The 23,883-nt window shown below is 32.7% G+C and overlaps 2 protein-coding genes across 9 annotated transcripts in view; one reads left to right on the top strand and one right to left on the bottom strand.

The window, feature by feature from the left end:
- Nucleotides 1-3,050, bottom strand: part of LOC110613114 (proline-rich receptor-like protein kinase PERK3) — a 39,824-nt gene extending 36,774 nt beyond the window's left edge. The window contains exons 1-5 of one of the 6 annotated variants that reach the window (XM_043955763.1): nucleotides 2,882-3,034; nucleotides 2,702-2,746; nucleotides 2,575-2,628; nucleotides 2,443-2,487; nucleotides 2,029-2,361 (exon numbers count right to left, since the gene is read on the bottom strand). In XM_043955763.1, the coding sequence (XP_043811698.1) occupies nucleotides 2,029-2,361; nucleotides 2,443-2,487; nucleotides 2,575-2,628; nucleotides 2,702-2,746; nucleotides 2,882-2,930 (526 nt within the window). In that variant the 5' untranslated portion in view covers nucleotides 2,931-3,034. Of the gene's footprint in view, nucleotides 1-2,028; nucleotides 2,367-2,442; nucleotides 2,488-2,574; nucleotides 2,635-2,701; nucleotides 2,747-2,860 lie in introns of those variants that run through there. The other 5 variants (XM_043955762.1, XM_043955764.1, XM_043955767.1 and 2 more) reach the window with 5 other exon arrangements.
- LOC110614209 (proline-rich receptor-like protein kinase PERK3) overlaps nucleotides 1-23,883 on the top strand; it is a 111,757-nt gene that overhangs the window by 19,878 nt on the left and 67,996 nt on the right. The window contains exons 1-15 of one of the 3 annotated variants that reach the window (XM_021755719.2): nucleotides 3,868-4,118; nucleotides 4,294-4,626; nucleotides 4,758-4,844; nucleotides 4,948-5,012; nucleotides 11,168-11,250; nucleotides 11,580-11,712; nucleotides 11,800-11,958; nucleotides 12,268-12,340; nucleotides 14,362-14,679; nucleotides 14,909-14,992; nucleotides 15,102-15,172; nucleotides 15,389-15,465; nucleotides 15,618-15,762; nucleotides 17,437-17,595; nucleotides 18,245-18,497. The exons of the other annotated variants lie outside the window; for them this stretch is intronic. Of the exons in view, the coding sequence (XP_021611411.1) occupies nucleotides 4,034-4,118; nucleotides 4,294-4,626; nucleotides 4,758-4,844; nucleotides 4,948-5,012; nucleotides 11,168-11,250; nucleotides 11,580-11,712; nucleotides 11,800-11,958; nucleotides 12,268-12,340; nucleotides 14,362-14,679; nucleotides 14,909-14,992; nucleotides 15,102-15,172; nucleotides 15,389-15,465; nucleotides 15,618-15,762; nucleotides 17,437-17,595; nucleotides 18,245-18,322 (1,950 nt within the window). The 5' untranslated portion in view covers nucleotides 3,868-4,033 and the 3' untranslated portion in view covers nucleotides 18,323-18,497. Of the gene's footprint in view, nucleotides 1-3,867; nucleotides 4,119-4,293; nucleotides 4,627-4,757; nucleotides 4,845-4,947; nucleotides 5,013-11,167; nucleotides 11,251-11,579; nucleotides 11,713-11,799; nucleotides 11,959-12,267; nucleotides 12,341-14,361; nucleotides 14,680-14,908; nucleotides 14,993-15,101; nucleotides 15,173-15,388; nucleotides 15,466-15,617; nucleotides 15,763-17,436; nucleotides 17,596-18,244; nucleotides 18,498-23,883 lie in introns of those variants that run through there. 3 annotated transcript variants of the gene reach the window in all.

The raw sequence follows: 23,883 nt of genomic DNA, 5'->3' as shown, positions 1-23,883 counted from the left end.
AGCTACTACCTTTTTTCCATGCCCTATGTTTCTATTTGTTTTGAAGGGCTGCCCACTAGTCTTGGTTTTGGTTTTAAACCACTCAGGTTATCCTATAAGTTTAAAACAACCATCCTAATAGGGCCATCCATGTCACAGTAGGAGCAATGTCCCTTTTTATAGTCAGGCTTTTTCTGTCTCCCTTGGTGTTGTCCTTGTGTTCTATTTAGCAGGACAAAGGGTTCAATATTCCCACTCATACTTCCTAATATTTTCTTTTAAGACTCTAACTTGATTACCATAGAGTAAGTCTTATTTATACAGGGTAGCGAGTCCATACAAAGAATCTAGTATCTCACAGCTCTATAGTCATCACTTAAACCCATAAGAAACTACATGAGCTTATTTCTATTGTTTATCTCATCAATGGCTTTGGATGGTCTACAGATACATGGAGGAGGGTCTCCATTGATCCCAATTCATCCTAAAGCCTTTTTAGTTTTGTAAAATAGATAGATGCAGATGCATTGTCTTGAAATATTAAGATCTTCCTATGTAATTTATAGATCATGGTCCCATTACATTCACTGAATTTTTCAGTGATTTCGAGCCAGAGACCCTAGCCAAAGCTGTGTAAATGAAGCCATCGACTTATTCTTTAGATATAGAGTTTAATATCCAAAACGTGACCATGAAGTCACATCGTTTCCATTGTTCACAGGAATCAGATCCTTTATCAGGCACAAAAATTGTACCTTCTATGAATTCTAGTTTTTGCTTGGCTCTTAGGGCTATCCTAATGGCTCTATACCAAGATCAGAAATTAGTTCATATCAAAGGAGCTAAAACTAAAACCATACTTGGATGGTCTGAAGATTGGAGAGTAAGAGGATATTCAAGATTTTGAGTCTCGATCTGGCCTTTGTCCTTCTCCCCTGTGGTTGTGCCTTCTTTACTGTTATGTCCTCATTCTGCTATTATCGACGAGATCTACTTAACATGCAAGGCAGATCTTGGTGTGAAGGTGTGAGATCTAGTAAAAAGAATGACTAATTTTGAGGAGAAGGGAGAAGATGAGGACAAAACAGGAAACTTAACCCGCTTTAATATCATGTAGAGTGAGGTAAAAAAAATACATCTAGACTGTATTGAAACTTGTAAGAGAAGAAGGTTGTGTCTGTACAACGGTCAGTGGGACTTATACATAGTCCTTCAATACACAAGGGGAGAAACAAGCGAGGAACTAATATCAATGTAAAAACTCAGCCTAAACTGACCCAAATAACTTTTGAACCCATTTTTCATTTGTCCTAAAATGATTAATCTAAATTATTTAGTAGTTTCATGCTAGCTAATATATTCAATTCCATTTTTTTTGTAATTTTTCGATTTGGGACGTTTCATTCTCCTCTGCTAAATTTTTATGACGTCCTTATCGCAGTTGAATCGGATACAATTGTTAAGTCGGGATCAGATCCTAGGGTATTGTGGTTCACTAGTACGTCGGACGGCTCCACCTCGTCTCGTATGGGTAGTCCCTTCCTCGTAGACCCATTAGCTCCACACAATTTTTCTGATCCAGAGTAGTTTTGATACCAATTGTAACACTCTGACCAAAATCATCCAAATAATTTTTAGACTCATTTTCTACTTGACCCAAAATATTTAACTAAAATTATTTAATGATTATGTACTAACTATTATATATAATTTCATTTTTTCCTTATTTATGGATGTGAAATGTTTGGATAAAAAATAGTTTCTATACTTACAAAAACAGCAAATATGCCTATATCCTAAAATAACATAATATACAGCATTAAACAGCGTTTATTTCTGCAAATACTAAATACTTTTATTTTTATGTTGTTAATATGTATTTTTTTAAAAAATTTAATATTACACGTAATTTAATATTAAAAATAGTTAGTTATTTAATATAATTATATTAAATCATCATAATTAATTTTAGTAATTTTATTATTCTCTTGCTCTTTTCGACTTATATATATATATTGTTGAAAAATAATAAGTAGGAAAAGGACTAACCATGCAAACAAGACTTTAAAGAGTTGTTGGGGACAAACTCATAAACAAGCAATCTGTTGGATGCATCATCACAGTATCCTATCACCTTCACAATATTTTGGTGAGGCTCAATGCGGCTGAGGATTTCAGCCTCCATCTCATATTGATTTCTCGCCAGTTTCTCATGCTCTGGGTTAGCTTGATGTTTAAACCTCTTAATTGCAACAACTTCACCATTTGGAAGGTCTCCTTTAAAAACTTCACCTGTAAGACCATCGCCTAGCCGATTGTTGTCGCTAATGGAGAAATAACGAGCTGCTTTTGCTAGTTCTTCATGAGAAAACGTCCGAACACCTGGACTACATAATATAATTAAATATGAAAATTCTACTTATTTTTTGTTAATCAAAACATATCAATTAATAAAAAAAATACCTTTTTTTCTTTTAGCAGCTGCCTCAATTGGAATAGCACTTTCCCCTATGATCTCCAAAAAGAAAATAAAAATCAAGAACTTATATGTGGGATAATTATGTGCAAGATGAAACTTCACAAGATATTATATACCTTTTTCTGTGCTGATATTTGCCTCAATTGGAATAGCAGTTTCCTCTTTGATCTCTAAACGAAAATAAAATAGAAGAAAAATTAAGAACTATGTATGCAAGATGAAATTTCACAAGATATTGTATACCTTGTTTTTTGTTGACAGTTGCCTCAATTGGAATAGAACTTTCTTCTATGATTTCCAAAAGAAAATAAAATAGAAGAAAAATCAACAACTTATTAAATGGCATGGAATTTATACGCGAAATGAAATAGATGCTAAACAAAAAAAAAAAAAAAAAAAAACCTGCAATGGGTGGGTGATTACCGCTTTTCCTCCTATTCCCCCGCCCACAGAAGCAACAGCCAGGCGCCATGGCTGCCCCCGAGGTTTCTTGCAGGCGTGCTGCTAAACTTGCGAGAAAATTAGAAACAAGCAGAAAGGTTTTATTTTATCTTATAATATGTATTAACCACTATTCTTCCCTTTTTTTAATTAGAAATAATTATATGATATTTTATCTTTATTTTTATTTATTTATTTATTTTTAATTCTTAGGCCAGTTGCATTTTTGTGAATCCAGCTAGCTACTTGGAAAGATGAAACAGGTATGCTTTATCGTTTTTATAATTTTTTATTATACTTTTTATTTTTTATTTATATTTTATATCGAGTAATTGTAACACATTCAAAGAATAACATAGTATTCGCTGCCAACTTGCTTTTGCCTCAATTATTGAATAAGACGAAATATTACAAATATCGAAGTCCTTAAATATTAATTAATAAATGCAAGTTGACGAAGACTCGTGGAATAAATATCTACAAGTCAATGAAGACACCTAACCAAAATATAGTAATAATTGAGTTTTTTTTTTTTTTTTCAAATTATTAAGTGCAAGTTGACAAAGATTCGTCGAATAATTATTTTCCGCAGGTCTCTGTTAAAGAAAAAAAAACTCACGTGAAGGAAGACCCTCAACGAAGATATATTAATATTATTTGTGTTGTGATAACTCTCGTTTTAGATTTTTTAAATATATTTAATATTAACAATATAAAAAATAATTATTTGAAAAATATTTTAAATAAATTATTATAAACTTTTTAAAATTAGTATTATTAATTAATTTTATTAATTTGAGTGAATAAATTTTTAAGAAGAGATAAAATATGCGTTATATTAACTGATTTTGAAATAGAAAAATAAGCAGCAACCTTTAACTTTCTTAAAGTTTAGTAACTAATCTTTTACTAATTCAAAACAAAATTTTTAATCAGATAAATATTTCCAACATTAACTCAATTGATTACTTGCCATGATACATCATTTCAATTGGAGAGCTGGTGGAAGGTATATTCGTGGGATATGCTTGTTTTTTTTTGTGGGGGCTGTTCTTAAAATGTTTGTTCAAGATTAATTAAGAAAAACATGTCCAAGTTAAAAGCATAACCCACTCCGCCCAGCATATTGTCACCATGGGGAAAACTGTAGGGACTCTGCAACTTTTGATCGGCTGCTGCAAGACCACTTCTGAGTCAGATTGCTGCCAAAACGACACAGGTATTATTTACCGGCTTTCTGTAACTAATCGATCCAAATTAATAGAACGCAGAGCCCCTTGAGTTGTATATGCTTCCATCGTAAAACTGATGCTTCTTTCTTTCAATATTGAAGGTGTCTGTGTACTCCGTTTTTTTCGCCCTAACTAATTGTGGCTAGTTGTAATTTTTTTCAGATGATATATCCAAGTTACCTGCTCCGCCACCTCACCAGTTGAAGGAATATGGTTATAAAGAACTAGCAGATGTAACTGGGGGTTTCTCCCGAGACTATCTCCTTGGGGAGGGTGGTTTTGGAGAAGTCTACGAGGCAACCTTAGATGGTGAAAAAGTTGCTATAAAGAAACTTAAAATAGTAAAGCTGGAAAATAAATTGGAGGAGAGTGAGTTCCTTACCTGTGTGAATCATCCAAACATTGTTAAGATGATTGGGCTTTGCAGGGAGGGATCCAATAGAGTGCTTGTTTTAGAGTTTGTTCCTAATAAGACATTGACATATCATTTACACGGTGAGTCCTTTTACTCAAATCATAATTATAATCTTATTTTTTAGTATGATTTATTATGTCTTTAACAGATGAAAAGAACAAGACTCTGGACTGGCCTTATTTTTTAGTATGATTTATTATGTCTTTAACAGATGAAAAGAACAAGACTCTAGACTGGCCAACCAGAATGAAAATTGCCTTGGAATCTGCAAATGGGTTGCTATATTTACATCAAGACCGTGAGTAATTTTACTCCTTTCTATGCCATAAATAATTGTTCAACTATACATATACGGTTGATTAAATTTTTTTAAACTCTTATTATATGTATATTTTTTTCAGGTAAAATTATACATCGAGATATGAAAGCAGACAATATTCTTCTTGATAATAATTTTAATGCGAAGGTATTATATATATATATTTTTTAATTAGTAGTTGTAACAATCCGGGAATCGGACCGCTACTGACGTTAGGGTTCAGATCGACTTAAGGTCGTCGGAACCCTTAACAAGTCTACTATATATCCTGTTACACCTGATATAATCCTATACATGATCACACGAATTAACAAAAACATAGTCAATACATGAACCAAGACTCGACTTGTGCATGCATCATAACCAAAATCATAAAATCCATACTAGAGCCCTCATCAAATACTCCAATATGGTCAACATAACATGCCTCAAGCTCAGTTCAAACATAAACTCATACTTAAAACTTTTACATATAAGGATCATGAAGCAGGGATTACAAGGAAACATTAGAGCAAAGCACAATTCTAATCCACAAATTAATACATGTCCATAGCTATACTATTACAGAAGACTATACCAGCAACTCAGCCGACTTCCTGAGCTAACTCTAATCCTGCAAATATGGGGTTGAGGGAAAGGGAATAAGCTATAAGAGACTAGAGAGTAGAACATAAAAACAGTTCAATAAAACATATGATCGTATGGAATACATCACAACATAAACAATTCACATAAATATGGACTTGTCACCAGTAACCCTCTACAGATTTCAATAGTGCCCGGCCCACGACAGGTGCTCCTTAGAACTTCCTCTTAAACATAACATAACATAATATATCCATAGTGGCAAGGGCGTAGAGTGGTCTGGACTTGGACTTTCTCTTACATATTGCCAGAGAGGTAGAATGGGCCTCGACCTAGAATTCCGTATCTATCATAACATATCATAACATACTCGATGGCTAGGGGGTCATTCAACATCCATCCATAACAACAATAAATTATACAATATATCATATTCGTGAATTCTAATGCAAAACAACCTAGTTACATATACATGGCATTCGTGATGCATGAGCATGCTTAAAAAGTTTGATTTCTATAAAATAATAGATCAGTTCAGTTCTACTCACATCTGGCTAACGCTCGCCTAGTACTGAAGCAGATCTCTCAAGTCTGATCCTACACAGACGGACTTAAATGAGGGACCAAACATAACTTTTACAATACTTAAAACAACCCCCAAGAAATCCTTATAAACATATAAGCAACACGTAAGAAACGAGCTGAAAAAAACTGGGCAAGGGACTTTCAGCGATAGGTTCGGCGGCCGAAGATCCCTCACAGATCCAAAAGTCAAAACCTTCGAGGGCAGGTTCGGCGGCCAAATGACTGCCTCCACAGGCAAGTTCCGCAGCCGAACCTTGCTTCGGCAACTGAACTTGGGTTCTCCAGCAAGGCAGAACCCGATTCTGCCCTAAACACGCAACCACCAATTACTCCCAAACATAGATACAATAGCCTAAAAATCAACCATACACACTCAACACGCATAAGGGACATCTAGAGCTAGCCTGATCCTCATCATGCATCATCAATAACCCAATAGAAAACATCCATTATCAACCTTAAGCTCAAACCTTTCAACTAAAAAAATAACTAACTTGCATGCATCAATAATCCCCTTAAACACTTATAAAGCTTGCTGAAACTTTTAGAAAATAGAAGAAAAGCAAGGATCAAACTTACCTCTTGAAGAATACGAAGGTGACAACAAGCAAGGGGAGAGTTTAGGAGATGGAGAGATGAGCTCTGGGGGTCCCAAAAGCTAGGATTTTGAAACACAGCTCAATCTTCAAAACAACAATAGAAACTCATGAAATCTTTGAGGGATTAGAAGAAATTTCGGTAAAAACGTCAAGGATAGTGCATGAACTCATCTTTGCCCGAAAATGGAGAAAGAATTATCACATTTTTGGGCTAAAGGCCCTTTATAGGTGGCTAGAGGAGCCACCTTCAGCCGAACCTTGAGATTCCTCTAAAACTGTCTCTCTTTTTTTTTTTTAAATACGATTTTTTAAAAATTTCAAATTCATTTTATGAAAATTCTATTTTACCCTTCTAAAGATTTCAGTTTTGATATTTCGGATTTTGATGGAGATTCCGTCAGAAAGTGAGAATTCTGACATTGGAGTTTAGCCAGGTATTACAGTAGCATTTAAACTTTGACCTAAATTCTAAGATATTTTTTGAAAGTAAGTGGCTATTACACCCTCAATGTTCTTAAGTAATTCAACAGGCTTGGAACACTACCTCTCATGGTTCAGCCATGTTTTCGTTGATGCCTCGCCTGCAATCTTGTAAATCTTGCTTAAGTTCCTGGCATCATAAGGTTTTTCGAAATGGGGTTAGTCAGGCACATAATTTACAAAGATAGCTGTAGGTGTTGTATAATCAGCCTTTTGCTAGTTCCAATGCTCATATTGAAGCATCTTTATTATCTCAGCTTCACTCTCTGCTATAAAGTGAGAAATGGCATTGGCATCAACGTTCCCAAATTCAATGGCTCAAAGAAGAGGATCACAATAACACATTTTTTCATGTCTCTATACTCCACTGTCGTTAGTACAACCACATTGTCCGACTTCAAGATGAGTCAGGTTGCTGGCTTGATTAAGATTTCGTTCTTAGGCCTTTTGTTCGTAATTACTTCTGTAGAGTTTTTATTGTTGGTTCTTTGCTGCATTGTGATCATGTTCTCGCCGTTGTACCTACTTTGGTTACATCGGCTATTAATGAGGCCTTACTAAGATCTGTAACTGATGCGGAGATTCAACAGGCTATTTTTCAATTAGGAGGTGACAAGGCCCCTGTCCCGGATGGCTTCTCTGGTATTTTTATTAGGCCTTCATTATGTTTGGCAGTTTGACAATTTTATGAGATTGATTTTTTGCTTCATGAGATGAACATAACTAATATTATCCTTATCCCAAAGTGTCATAGCCCAATTGGTGTTCATCAATTTCAACCTATCAGCTTTTGTAATTACAAGGTCACTTTTAAGACAATGGTTAATCGGCTGAAATCGTGGATTTCTACGTTAATCCCACCAAATCAGGCTGCTTTTGTTCCATCCTGGGCAATTCAAGATAATATTTTAATTGCACATGAGGTTTTCCACCATCTCCGCACGTCGACCAGCAAACTTCACTCCTTGGCTTTGAAATTGGACATGTATAAGGCCTATGATCAAGTGGATTCAATTTTTCTCCGGAAAGTCCTCACTCATATGGGTTTTGCTTCCCATTTGGTTCAAATGACCATGCAGTGTGTTACTACAATTAGTTTTTTAGTTTTGGTTAATGGTGTTTCTACTGCTCCTTTTCAGCTCTCCCGTTGTATTAGACAGGGGGATCCGTTATCTCCTTATTTATTTCTGTTTGTATCACAGTTGCTCTCTTATTATCCTAAGTGCATGCTAATGGGCTTATCAAGGGTATTAAGGTAGCTCATTCTGATCCTTCGAGCCTTGATGTTCTTTTCGTTGATGATACTTTATTATTTGCCTGTGCTTCTCGATAAGAAACAAGTACTCTTTTTGGTATTCTCCAGTCTTATACCTTAGCAACAGGATAAGCTATTAACTATCAGAAATCCCATCTTTGCTTTAGTAAACATACGCCTCCCAATATCAAAGGTATTATTTTACGGCAGTTTGGAAAGCGAGAGATTTCTTCGTCTTGTCAGTATTTGGGCCTTTCAGTTCTCCTAGGTCGATCTCGTCAACAGGTTCTCTCATTTGTTCTGGATAGGGTTCAATTGAAAACTCAATCTTGAAAACATAAACTGTTCTCTCAGGCTGGTCGTGCTGCTATGATTCAATCTGTGTTATCTGTTATTCCTTCCTACTCAATGTCCATTTTCTTGTTTCCTAAACAAGTGTCCAAACTAAACAGTTTGCTTTCTAACTTTTGGTGGGAAATGATGTCTATAGCCATAAAATGCACTGGATTAGTTGGCAACGGTCTTGTACTTCAAAGTTTACTGATGGACTTGGCTTCAGGGATTTTGAAAATTTTAATCTTTCCTGTTTGGCTAAACAGTGTTGACGATTGCCTCATAACCAAGATAGTTTATCGGCCCGTCTACTCAAGGGTATTTACTTTCCTCGCTCATCCTTCTGGCATGTGTCTCCTAAGCAAGGAAGTTCTTGGATGTGGCAAAGCTTTCTTGCAGGTCGCGATGTTCTTCGCCTTGGTACTCGCTTGAATATTGGTGATGGTCTGTCCACTTCTCTCTAGTCTGATCCTTGGATTCCTTTGGCATCTCAATTTTTTGCTCTGCAGCCTACTTTTTGCTCTCCTAACATCACTAAGGTGGCAGACTTAATCGATCATCATTTTTTAACTTGGTATCAATGACTGGTACATCTGCTCTTTGATGCTCCTCTTGTCCCTATTATCTTCGCCATTCCGGTTGCACCACTTGGTATAGCTGATTCCTGGGTTTGGCATTTTACGTCCAATTGACGGTACACAGTTCAGTCAGGTTATAGTGTCCTGATGAACCGTACTCATCCTTCTGATCGCTCTTTGCATTTGTCTAGCCATATATGGAAAAATATTTGGACTGCTCAGGCCACCCTAAGTTACGTATCTTTCTTTGGTGTTGTTTTTATGAGGCTTTACCTGTATTTGCTAATTTTTGCTCCATCGACATTCAGTGCTTTCCTCTCTTTGCCTAGTGTGTCATTCCCATTTTGAGACCATTAAACATTTATTTTCTTTTGTAATTTTTCTAGAGTAGTTTGGTTTCTCAGCCTATCTGGCTATCAGTCTTCTACTGCTAGTTTTTCTACTTTTATTCAGTGGTGGGCGGATTTGTTGAACTCTTCGCTTTTACATTCTTCTGGCCCTTATCTCCTGATGGTGGTTATTGTCACATTATGGCATATATGGAAAGCAAGGAATAATTATGTTTTTAACAGGTTATAGCCTAATTCTCACGCTATTTCTTGTCATTTCAGCTTAGTAGCATTTTTTCTGATCATTCCTCTTCATCGACCGCCTCCTCAGGAGTGCCCCCAAATTTGGCCTGGCACCCTCCCCCTTCTAGTGTTGTTAAACTTAATTGCGATGTAGTTTAGAACAACCAGTTTTTTTTTTTTTTTTTGCTGCTATAGCTGTTATTGCATCTAACAGTATGGACACTATTCTTTTTTACTTTACTAAAAAACTCTGATGTTCATCTGTTGGTGCTGGTGAAGCTCATGCTGTTCTAGAGGGTGTCTTATGGGCATTGAATGTAGGTTATCGAGCTATTAAGTGTGAGATAGATTCTTCTATTCTTCATACAGCTCTTAGTGGTACTCATCCCTCTCTTTCTTAGGACATTAGTTCTACCGTATTGGCTATTCTTTATTTTTGTTCTAAAATTTTGCATTTCAAGTTCTCTCATGTGTCTCGTGCAGTTAATAATTTTGCGGATTTAACTACTAAACTTTCTTTACGAAATTTATTGCCTTCGGGCTGTTTTTTGTATAGGTTTTAGAGTTATTCCAACTTTTGTTACCATTGCCCTGTTTACCCTTATAATTATTGTTTGCATGAAAAAAAAAATAATTCACAAAAATTTAGTATTATTTATAAAATTCCGTCGTTAATAATGAAGATGTTTGTTAATTTTATTTTATCAAATATTTTATCATTTATTCTTAAAATTGAGTTTTATATTTCATTTTGAGAATTGAATTTTTCTATTGTCTAGTTAGTTATCGAAAAAATTCTAATAAATTAAGTTAATCATTAATCCTTTAATTATAATTAGTTATAATTTTTTAAACTCTTATTTTATTTTATTTTTTGAATTCGGAATTTAAATGTAAATAATTAAATTAAATTAAATAATAAATATGTCATGTAATTTTATATGATTTAATAATAAATTTATTAAAATAATGATTTAATAATAAATTTATTAAAATAAAATAATCTTATTAATAAATCATTTATTATTTTTTTAATTTAAAATAATTATCAATTAATTAAATAAAAAAATTAAAAGGACGAAGAAAATAGATGGGGTTGGCACCTCGGCGACTTATTATAATATGTTTGAGTGCTTTATTCTAAAATAAAATTAAAATAGAATAATTTTATTGAAATAAATTTAAAATTAAATGCTAGAAACGAGACATTCAAAGTTCTGTAATTATGGATAAAAATTATCTAAATTTATTGTATTCCTTTATGATAAATTTTATTTAAAAAAAAAACACTAATTTACGGAAATCCTTGATTCAGGTTGCAGATTTTTCACTTTCAAATTTTTTTCCGGACAGTGATAATGTTGGCCACATCACCAGTATATACAGAGGAACTAATGTGTAAGATATATATAGATATATTTATCGAAAAAGTATACTTAAACTCAAAAATTGTGAATTCTTGATGAAAAATTATGTAAAATTCATATTTATATTTTTTGAATTCATAATAAATAGGTTTATTTTAAAAATTTATTTATATTATATCTATTCATTATTAATTTAATGATGAAATTTAATTATGTCACTGTTATCCTTTATTTTGAATATTTTCTTTTACAAGCTTTGAAAAGTTAAATAAAAAAATAAAACAAAATAATAATAAAAAAATAATATTTAGTAAATATTTTCTTACTTGCAAAGAAAAATTTTTAACCTTTTAATTGTAGTTATGCAGATACAGAATTTGGTGACAAACAAAAAGTTTGCTGTGCATTAGATGTTTATGCTTTTGGTGTTATACTTTTAGAATTGATTTCTGGAAGAAAGCCTACACAAAACAATACTACAATTATTGAATGGGTAAGACACTAATTCATATATTGATTTAACTATAGATTGTGTTAAAAAAAAGTTATTAACAAATACTTTTGACTCATAAACATTCAGGCTAAAAGCAGAATTGGACGAGTTTTGAACGATAATGACTGTAAAAGTCTTGTTGATCCCAAATTGAAAGACTATAATAAAGAAGAAATGATGAGAATGATTCACTGTGCTGCTGCTTCCGTATATAAACTTTCATCCTTTAGACCAAAAATAAAACAGGTAATTAAGAGCTTGTACACGTGGCCGATAAGATGTCATTATTTTATTTTTTAGCACTTTTTTTTTTATTTCTTATATAATTTATATTTTAGCTCTAATTTTGTATATGCTATAATTTATAATGCTTCAGCGGTTTTGAAGTTATTTTTTATTCGATTGTTTTTTCTTAATTTTAAAAATTGTTTCATTTTCATCTAAATTTTACGTTTTCTAAAAAAACAAATAAGTAAACTTTAATTTACCAAAAATTAGGTAACAAAGTTTAGCAAGTTTACTGTTATTTATATATATTATATATATGTCATACAGATAATTGAAGTTCTTGAAGGAAATAAGCTCGCCAAGGAGATAATGGATCGACAAGACATCTTTGCTCTGCTGGGTACTTTATATAATTTTTCATTAATTTCTAATAACCGTAACATATTTTTCATTAAGTCTGTTGAAGTAAATGTTTATAGGAAAGTTTACATAGAACAAAGTATTTATACAGTAAAACAATAGAAAGTTATTATAATGTATTTATAAGTGTGATATTAAGATCGAAAATCTGTACAAGAGAAATAGGAGAGTCTAGCGCATCATATCATCCGGTCTAATCAAACATTAGGAAGTCCGACTTGTGTAATATACAGGTCAAACTTCTTATATCTCTGATCTTATCTATACCCGGAGCGAGTAAGCCAACCTTACTAGTGTTCGGAGCAAGTAGACCAACCTCTTTAAAGCGCTCTGGTCTCACTAGGGTCAAACCCAGAAAAGGTTAAAGAAAGGTTATAGTCAATCTGTTTCAAATAGAAAACAAGTCTTCTCTCAGACTAGGTGTCCACTAGATCAGGAGGAGGAGGGAAAGAGAATAAGTCGGTCCTTTCGTTTAGATTCGGAGCCTAAATATAATCCATGGAAGCGAAGAATTGATGGAAAGCTTTCCGAAAAGAGATGGGATTACCCTAGAGACAATCTTTTCGATATGAGGGAATGGCAGATGAGCCATCAAAAAGAAGTATGTACCTAACATTTGACAAACTTGAAAAAAGAAGGAAAAAGCGAGAGACTCTAAGAATAGCAAACAAATGCAGCAAGAACGACAAAAGCGATGAAAGAAAGGAAATGGAGACGAAGACCTATTTTATACTCAAAATGAAGCATTTATGGGCATTCAAAGAACCGTGCTTCGGTGACCCAAACAACGGCAGTTATTAGGACATGTCTGGGAGGACGCGCGCACGCTTCATGCATACTTATGGCCACTCCTTGTAACTCAAAATGAAATTAATGGGCATATATCTAGTTGTAAAGTGTAGAATATGATTCACTCCTTCAACCGTCATAAATAACCATCAAAAAAGCGAAATGACATTTGATAACATAATAATAACAGATTTTGTTAAGATCGCGACACGTGTACAAGAGAAACAAGAGAGTCTTACATACTAGGTCTGGTCTGATCAGGCATTAGGAGGTCAGACCTATGTGATATACAAGTCAGACCTCCTACACCTCTTATCTTATCTATACCCTAAGCGAACAAACCGACCTTACCAGTGCTCGGAGCAAGTAGGCTAACCTCTTTAAAGTGCCCTGGATCTCACTAGGACTATAATTATGTATGCTATAGGATTGACAAAAATGATGCGTGTGATGAATAGAGTATGGGCCAAGCAGCTCAATATTTATTAATAGACTGTCAACCATTAATGAGTCGCCTGACATACCTACCATGGCACGTCATTGTCCAATCCGAAAGGACGACTATCAGAATGCCCTAGCATGACCGGGGTATAAATACATCTGGACCAATCCCCTTTGGGGAGAAATTTTTCAGCAATTATCAATATAGAAAACTCTATATCCTACCTCATAACCTCAACCTCTAGGAACCAGATTCTTCAGTCTTATTAACTCTCACACTACCCAATCAGAGCCGTTAACTTCCCCGTGAATCAAACTCTTGTCTACGCGTCCACATCTCCTTATCTCACTGAATCTCATACATATCAAGCATGTATATGTATTTACTAGTCGTCATCAGGTGTGAAAACTTTGGCTCTCTAGGAAGGTCATTAATTAACCAAGGGATGAGTCTCATATATACAATTTCTTTTGTATGATCTCGGAATATATATTAATAATATAATGATAAATTTTATAAAATACTATGTACATCTATTATATGTATAATAATAATATCAACAAAGAAAATGTTCAACTGCATTATCAATTAGTGATATTTGAATAGTTGTTATGACTATGATTAATTATGATTTCGTGATTTCGTATATGTGTATATATATATAAACTTCTATTTTTCTTGTTTTCTTAATGCATTTTACTCTAATTTTCTTTTATTTATTAAAATTTTTCTCCTTCAACTAATCGTGACTCTATTTATAACTTGGTCAGGTCAAACACCTCAAAATGTTGAAATAAAGGAATATGATTTTAGACAACTAGCCATGGCAACTAATTATTTCTCCAACGCAAATCTCCTTGGCGAGGGTGCTTTTGGTCAAACGTATATAGCTACTTTGGATGGTGAAAACGTTGTTATCAAGAGACTTAAGAGAACCTCATCAGAAAATACATTGCAGGAGATGAATTACCTTGGCTTTGCGAGGCACCCAAATCTTGTTAAAGTGATTGGGCACTGCAGCGACGGATCCAATAGATTGCTTGTTTTAGAGTTTGTTCCCAACAATGCCTTGACATATCATTTATATGGTGAGCGCTTTTTCATTGAGATATTTATTATAACGACTTGCATCTCCCTCACACTATATTCCTTACCTTATTTCAGACTTTCATTGCCCCCACAAAAATTTGAACCAAGAAAATTATAATATAAATCCTAAATTAATTAAGTAAAATCAAATCATAAAAAAAAAATCTATTCAAAATTTATATTTTAATCTTAATTGAGTTTAGTTCATCTTCTTAACAATATATATAGAAACTCCCAAAAGTTTGGATTGGTCAGAGAGAATGAAAATCGCAATACACTCTGCAAAAGGATTGGAATATCTGCATGATCACTGTGAGTATTTTCACTTTTTTAGACTATAATTAACTATTGAGTCTTGACATATTTTTATTTTTATTTTTTATTATAATTTTTAATTTTTTTTAATATATGTATTTTTTAGGTACACCTCAAATCATACATGGAAATCTCACACCAAATAATATTTTTGTTGATAATAATTTTGAACCAAAGGTAAGATATTAATTTTCATTAAAAAATAATAATTTTAGCATTTTAAATCTACAGTTAAATGTCAAAATTTTGAAAGATATTAAAAAAATTATGTTATTTTATTTATTTGATGCTTTGATGTAAGGTAATCTTACTCTACTCTGTTTGATTGTTTTTTTTTTAATATTAGATTGATTATATGGAAAATATTTTAATTTAAATTTATTATTGATTCAGATGGCAGATTTTGGACTTTCCATTTTTTTTACAGATGATAATATTACCCACATCAAGAGCGATAGGAGAGCACAAATGTAAGATATTTTTACTTATTAATTAAATGATCGAAGATAACTACACTTTAACTTTAAAAGGTTAAAATTTTAAAATAGAAAAATAACAAGAAAAAATAATACCAATTTTAAGTGTTCCTCTACCAAAGATTTCCATTTTTTTTTCATTGCAGTTATGTAGATTTTAGTTACAAGCATGAGAATGATAGACGAGGAGGGTCAGAGAAAGCAGATGTTTATTCTTTTGGTGTAATCCTCTTGGAACTAATTACTGGAAGAGGACGTTCAGTTGATCAACGCCGCACAATTCTTAGATGGGTATGGCACTCTCTTATACGCATGGCATTTTTTTATAATCAATAATTTTTTTATTTTTTTAGTTTATATAACTAAAAAAATATGATATTTACATTATTTTATATTTTAATTTAAATATTTAAATTTTAGATAAATTGATTTTATTTTTATATTTTAATGTAATTTTAATTAATTTTTAAAAATTAAAATATAAGAGTTTATATATATATATATATACTAATTAAAATTATTAATTTAATAAATCAATTTCATATATTATTTTAACTCCAAAAATCAGTTTTCATTGTAATAATATAAAAATATCATGGGTATTTATGGAAATTTAATTGTTTCCCTATATTTATATATATTATAGATATACACATGCACTTGTAATTCTCTTGTGATAAAATAGAAAACTTTTACTTACATAATAATATAAAAATTATTATAGCACAATTATAAAATACACTATAAACAAAAAACAATATTGTATTAAAAAGTAACTATATCTTAATATAATTAAAATTTCAAAATTAATTATTTATATATTTATTTTACATAAAACTGTTGATTTTAAACTGTTGATTTATATATTTAGGGTTTTGAGTTGAGTCTGAGAAAAAGCAGAGCCTCAATAAACTCTTGATCAGGAATTGGAATTGAAATTAAATATCTAGTTCTTTAATTTTAGGAATTAGACTTGAAATTAAATTTTGATATCATGCCAGTAGAGTTTTAAGTAATTTTAGTACAGTTTCAATTTTAATTGTAATTCTTATTTTGTTTTTTTTTTTAATTTTAATTTTAATTTTAGTTTATAGCGGAAATCTTAATGATTCGTATTTTAGTTAATATTGATATGCTAATAATTTTTCAAATTCATAGTTTCATTCTAATTTTATTACAATTTTAACTAAGAATTGGAATTGAAATTAAATTTCAAAAAATTCTAATTTTACTATAATTCTAACTAAGAATTGGAATTGAAATTAAATTTCAAATTCTTTAATTTTAGGAATTAGAATTAAAATTAAATTTAAATATCATTCTAGTATAATTTTATAGAAATAATTTAAGTAATTTTAGTACAGTTTCAATTTTAGTTATAATTTTTATTTTATTTTTTTTAATTTTAATTTTAGTTTAAAATATAGTTGAAATCTTAATGATCGCAGATAAAATTAAATATTTTTATATTTATTTTAAAATAATAAATAATTAATATTAAAATAATAATAATATTTATATATAATAAAAAATATAATTTTTTTTGAAATGGAATAAAAAAATATAATATTTATTCATACATTTTATTGCATATAAATATATAAAATTATATTAGATCTATATAATATATAAATCATATTGTTAAAATTATACAATAAAACTCTAATATCACTAAAATTATTATTATTATTATTATTATATAATCAGTTTTTTATACATTTTTAATAAAGAATCAAAATTAAAATAGTTAAATAAATTTAATATGAATTTAATTCCTACAATATTATTTTTTTTAATTTTAATATGATTTTTCAAACTCAAAAAGCTATGCACAATTCTACACTCGAATGCATTAAAAATAATTGTAATAATTTTAAAAGAATAAAAGTTTATTTTCGACAGAAAAAAAAAAAAAAAAAAAAAAAAAAAAAAAAAAAACTAATACTTCCACTTATCAACGTGCAGTCTAAGGATCGGATTGGGCAAGCATTGGACAATAGTGAATTTACCGATCTGGTCGATTCCAGATTGCAAGAATATGATCTGGACGAGATGCTGAGAATGATTTCTTGCGCTGCAGCTTCCGTATATAAATCTTCGCGCTTTCGACCAAAAATGAAACAGGTAAAACCATATATATGTTTGGTAGAATGTCATAAAATTTTAATTGATTGTGTTTCTGATAGAGTTTTCTTAAATATTAAATTCTTAATTTTACTATGAATTGTATAAATTAATTTGTTTAAAATAAATTTTTAGACAAACATGCTGCTTACCTAATTAATATAATTATTTAAAAAATTTATATAAGAGAATTTTTTTATGTAATTTATTTTACATAAATAGATGGATTTTTTTTAATATAAGTTATCAATTATTTAATTAAATATAATTACTTAATAGTTGATTATGATAAAAGCAATTTTTTGAAAGGTAAAATCATTTTGTTAATAAATTATAAAATCTACATAATCTTATTAAAATATCACATGGACCTCAAAATTAATAAAAAATAATAAATATTTTATCATAATATGTTATAACACTTCAATTTTTAATCGCTGGACACAATTATAAACAACATTTATAAATGATACAAAATTACTGATCAAATATCAAAAAAGAAAAAAAATATTAATATGTTTACAAAAATTCAAACTTTTAATAATCTATTTGTAAGTTAATTATCTTTTCCCTGTCAATGCTAATTTATTAATTAATTAGTTAAAATTTATACGTTTAAGCATTATTGTCTCATTGCTAATTGATGCAGATTGTTCAAGTCTTAGAAGGGTCTATGCCTTGGAGCATAGTTTGGCGAGAGAATGACAAAACTTTCCTTACGGAGTGAGAATGACAGCAGTTTCCATATCTGCATTACATATATACCCAAGGAAATCTTATATATTTAGATACGAATTTTATGTTTATATGAATTGTGATATATATATGGATTTGAGTTTGTGATTATAACTCCTCTCTTTTCCTTTATTTGTGTCTTTTTTTTATTACAATGGAGATATAAAAACCGAGTACAATTGATTTGTGAATTTTATCATTATGAATTTTGTGTATATTTCATCTTGGCTTGACTGAGTACAATTGATTATGGTTTTTGTCTATAACTTCCAATATTGTGATCTTGTTTTCTACTTCTGGATATGATTTTAGGGATGGTTTTTTTGGTTGATTTATTCTCAATATCATTTTTTTTACTTAACATGATTTATTTTAGTTGAAGTCTGAAAACCAGTGGTGAAGATGACATCCATTCGAACAGTGTTAGGCTTAGCTGCTACTCTTGATCTGGAGATTGAACATATGGATGTAAAAACTGTCGTCCTTCATAGAGATTTAGAAGAAGAGATATAAGCAGACAGAAGGTTTTAAGAAGAAAGGAAAAGAGGACTATGTTTGCAAGTTAAAGAAAAACTTGTATGGCTTGAAGTAGGCACCAAGATAATAGTATAAGAAGTTCAAGCCTGTCATGGGGAGCAGGGATATGAGAAGACTATTTTAGACCACTGTGTATTTGTTCATAAATTCCCTTATGGTGATTTCACCACTCTGTTGCTTTATGTGGATGATATGCTGATAGTTGGCCAGAATGTCTCCAAAATTAATAGTTTGAAGAAGCAGCTGAGTAAGTCTTTTGCCATGAAAGATTTGGGGCCAATAAAGCAAATTCTTAGCATGAAGATAATCAGAGATAGAAGTGCCAAGAGGTTATGGTTGTCACAAGAGAAGTACATAGAGAAAGTACTTCAGAAGTTCAACATGGAGCATGCTAAAGCGGTTAGTTGTCCTCTTGCTAACCACTTTCATCTCAGCTCAATGCAAAGTCCTTCTTCAGATGAAGAGAGAGAGGAAATGGACAAGGTTTCTTATGCTTCAGCAATTGGAAGCTTAATGTATGTCATAGTATGCACACAGCCAGATATCGCTCACACAGTTGAAATAGTGAGTCGGTTTCTTTCAAATCTAGGAAGTAGGCCTGTGCAATCGGTCGGTTCGGTTCCGAACCGAACCGAACCGAAAAAACCGAAAACCGAAGTGTTAAAATTTTAAAAACCGAAAAAACCGATTATGATGATATAACCGAACCGAACCGAACCGATAAAAATCGGTTCGGTTCGGTTCGGTTCGATTCAAACCGAAATCTGCAATTTTTATCTCATACAACAAACAATGCAAGAACTCAATACAACAGAACCGATAATTAATCTCATACAACAAAACCGAAAATCTCACTTCTAGTTTTCATTTGCTTGGAAAGGAAATTATATGGGGAAATGCAGACAGACAGGTTAAAACATGTCCTCTTTAAGCATTCCATCCGATGGAAGGAAAAATAGAAAAAGACTTGCTAAGATTGCAGTTTGGATTTGACAGTGGGGAAAGAAGGCAATTTCAATACTGCTTCTTCGGTCTCAATCGGGTCTGATCTCAGGATCTGATTTTTAAAAAAAAAAAAAAAAAAATCACACAAAAAAAGGAAAAACAAAAAAAGACAAAGTGTTAAGCAATAGTGTAATAGTCAAGAACTCAGTAAAATGACTTTGAAATTGAGAAAGTGCGAACAGTTACAGGATCTTGGAGTGGATGTTTAGTGTCGTCCTGAGCTGGCCTGAAGGGGGGCTTTTTTGGCTTAATCACATTGCTATTGCTGGTTTTGATGGCTGGTGATGAAATCTCTGAGACTTTCACAAGGGAGGGAGGGAAAGAGATTGATGGCGAGCGACGGGAAGAGGGTGAGCAACTCCCACTTCTTTCAGCAGATCGACGGGAAGAGGGTGAGCAACTCCCACTTCTTTCAGCAGATCGATGGGAAGAGGGCGAGCGATTTGTGACTTCTTTCAGAGGGGGAGGGGGAGGGCGTCGTCGTTAGGGTTAGGGATTGGGTATCAGAGTGAGTGTGAGTGATGTGAAATTGTGAATAAGGGTTTCGTTTCGGGCTGGGGGGAGGGGAAATTGGGAGGGGGGAGGCGAACGCCTGGGCCGAGGGTTGGGGGTGCTGGCCTGGGTTGGGTATCAGAGGGGGAGGGGAAGGGGTCGGGCTTGGGCTTGGGCTTGGGATTAGAACCGAAATCGGTTATTTCGGTTTGATCGGTTATTTAACACGTTTAAACCGAACCGAACCGAAAACCGAATAATTTTAAATATACTAACCGAACCAAACCGCTCATCCCGATTAACCGAACCGAAAAACCGAAATTAATAGGTTCGGTTCGGTTTTTCGGTTTAAACCGAAATCTGCACAGGCCTACTAGGAAGGGAACATTGAACTGTAGTGAAGTGGATTCTGAGATATCTTTGCGGCACTTCCAAATTATGTTTGTATTTTGGGAGTAGTGAACATGTATTAGTTGGCTACACAGATGCAGATATGGCCAGCGATGTTGACTTCTTAAGAAAGTATATCAAGATATTTGATTACATTTGCAAGGGGAGCCGTATCATGGCAATCAAGATTACAAACGTGTGTTACTCTTTAAATTACTGAAGCACAGTTTATTGCAACAACTGAAGCATGTAAAGAGTTTCTCTGGATGAAAAAGCTCTTGAATGAACTTGGGCTCCAATAGGAAACATATCAGTTATTTTGTGACAGTTAGAGCGCTATTCACCTTGGAAAGAATGTCTCTTTCCATTCAAGATCGAAACATATTGATATGAGATATTATTGGATCAGGAGTGTGTTAGAGACGAAGCAACTACTACTTGAAAAGATCCATACATAAGAAAATGGATAAGACATGTTAACCAAGATTACCAAGGATCGACTAGCAGTGTGCAGCCTTCCATGTAGTCGGGAGGAGGAGAATTGTTAGGTGGGTCTCTCTAACATAGAGGACCCACAGTAATGATTATGAAGTTAAAAAAAGGGAGGGAGGGAATTTTCAGCCACACAACAAAAGCCACTGATGTGGCCATCTTGCCACCAATGCTTGGGCAATACTCTTGCCTATAAATAGGCAAGAGCACAAGGTAATTAGCATAAGTTGAATTTGAAGCAAATCTCCTTTGAGTGACTTGAGTATTTTCAAAACTCGTAGCTTTGAGAGAAAAATATTAGAGAGAGAGGATAGTTTATTTGGAGAGTGACAAAATAATAAGAAAAATATTTTGAGTATTTTGAGAAACACTTTGAGTATCACTATTTTTTAATAGATCTCACTTGTAATATCTTTCTTTGTACCTACTATTTTTATAGTGAAAGAATTATTCAGAGTTCGGCACATGAACGTAGCCCAAAATTAATGGTGGTAAACTACGTAAAATTATTGTGTTCCATTTATTTATTTTTCTATAATATTTTATTTTTACTATTTTAAAAAATTATGTTTCCCAATAGAATGATCCTTTTTGCAAATAAGGAGTTCTCGGATTTTGCATAAGTTGAGAGATGACACCAACAAAGTATGCAATCTCTGGTCTTGTAATTATTAAATAAATCAAATTATCTTTCAATAATTTATCTTCTTCTTTCTTCAACTTGAGATTCACTTCCATAGGAGTCACCATTTCTTTGGACTCCCTCATGCCAAAATGCTGCAAAAGATCTTCTGCGTATCTTCTTTGAGATACAAATACTCCCTATTTTGTTCTCATTACTTCTAAGTCAAGAAAACATCGAACCTCTTCCAAATTTCATCTTCATAGTAATCATCATGTCGTCCATATACAACAAGACCAATAAATGCATTTTTTATTGTAATTTTACAAACAAATTAAAATCCGAATGGTGTTAGCAACCTGAATCAATGATCCATTCTTGCAAGTAAATAATATAATTGGCTTCAGATTGATTAAGTGTAGCCTCAAGAAAAATATTGTCTTCCATTTTAACTATAGTTAAATATTGCTCCCATTTGACTTGATCATCTCCATCATCCTCACACACAACATTTGCTTTAGAAATCTTCACATGAATGCTCCTTCTATTATGCCCTATCTTTCCACATTTGAAGCACTTAATAGTTTTTGTTAGCTATTTATAAATCCATCAATTTTCCTGCAAATAATTAGTGTGAGTGATAGAGTATAAATTAGTCTATTTTATATTAATATTATTAATAAATATTTATATGATTTCTGTTTAATTTATTGTTTTTAATATTATTTTACAGAAAATGATGTAAAAAGATATTTTGGAGAAAATCCCCTAAAACTGTTTTATTTGGAGCAAAAGAAAGCAAGCCTGTCAAATTGGATCTACATCAAGCAATTTGGTTTTTGGGCCCGCTTATGGATCAACCCATTCCCGCACTTGGGTCCGCTCCACCTTGCACATGGACCAAACTCAATTCACGCCCACAATGGACCAAAGCACTTCATCGCTCATGCACATTCACACGCACGTCACAGCCCACTCACATTCGCGCTTCACGTGGACCAAGCCAAGCTTATGGCCCGCCGAAGTGCTTCCTCAACTCCATCGCACTTGGGCCCACTCAGCTCAAGCACATGGGTCACCGCTTCAACGCCATTCCCTCCAGTGGATCAAGACCAGCACCAAAGCACTTCACGTGGGCCCCGCCAAAGCTCCTCATCAATTCACGGAACCAAGCGCACGTCCCATTCCAGCGCAGGGCCCGCCTTCAACACCACTCATGCACATCCAATGCACATGGGTCCGGCCAAAGCTCCTCAGCAATTCACTCCGCACACATGGCCCATTCCCGAAGCACTCCAGCGCCTCACGTGGACCACTCCCACACATGGCCAGAAATTCCAAGATAGGGCGCTCCTCTGCACCTATTTAAAGAGCTCTTCAGTGAACAATTGGAGAACACACAATTCAATTCAGCTAATGGGTAGCTAATTTCTTTCATCTAATTGAATATTGGTTGAAACTTTAGTTATTTAATGGGTTGTGAGACTTGATCAAATGTTATTCAATTTATTTAATGGGTTGTGAGACTTGATCAAATGTTATTCAATTTTGGGAATTCAATATTCTATGATCAATCCGCTTTCTGTTATTATTTTGTTGACAGTTTTTTATCCCAAGTTTATTTCATTTGATTCAATTTTCAGTTTTTATCTAATTTTTAATACCTAAATAACTTTTATTAACCTAAGTTACTTAATAGTTTTTGCTAGCTATTCATAAATCCATCGATTTCCTTGTAAACAATCGACGTGGGACACTATATCCCCATAAGATTTTCTTTTTAAGACAAGAAGAACATCATGTTCAGAGTTAAAGTTTTTAGCCATTTGCTTAGCCAAAGCCTCTTGATTTGAAAGTAAATTTTCAAATTCTTCAACTCATGGCTGAACTGCCCATCCTTGGATGAAGGTAACAAAAGGTGTATACTCCTTTAAGCCACGAATAAGAAATCTTCTCAATCGGGCTTCACTAATTTTCTCATCCGCATCAAATTTAAAAATCTCAGAACAAATGCT

The sequence above is a fragment of the Manihot esculenta genome, chromosome 4 (assembly GCF_001659605.2).
Source record: "Manihot esculenta cultivar AM560-2 chromosome 4, M.esculenta_v8, whole genome shotgun sequence".
NCBI classification, from domain to species: domain Eukaryota; kingdom Viridiplantae; phylum Streptophyta; class Magnoliopsida; order Malpighiales; family Euphorbiaceae; genus Manihot; species Manihot esculenta.
Note: the sequence above shows the minus strand (reverse complement) of the source record. Positions and strands in the feature narration are given on the sequence as shown.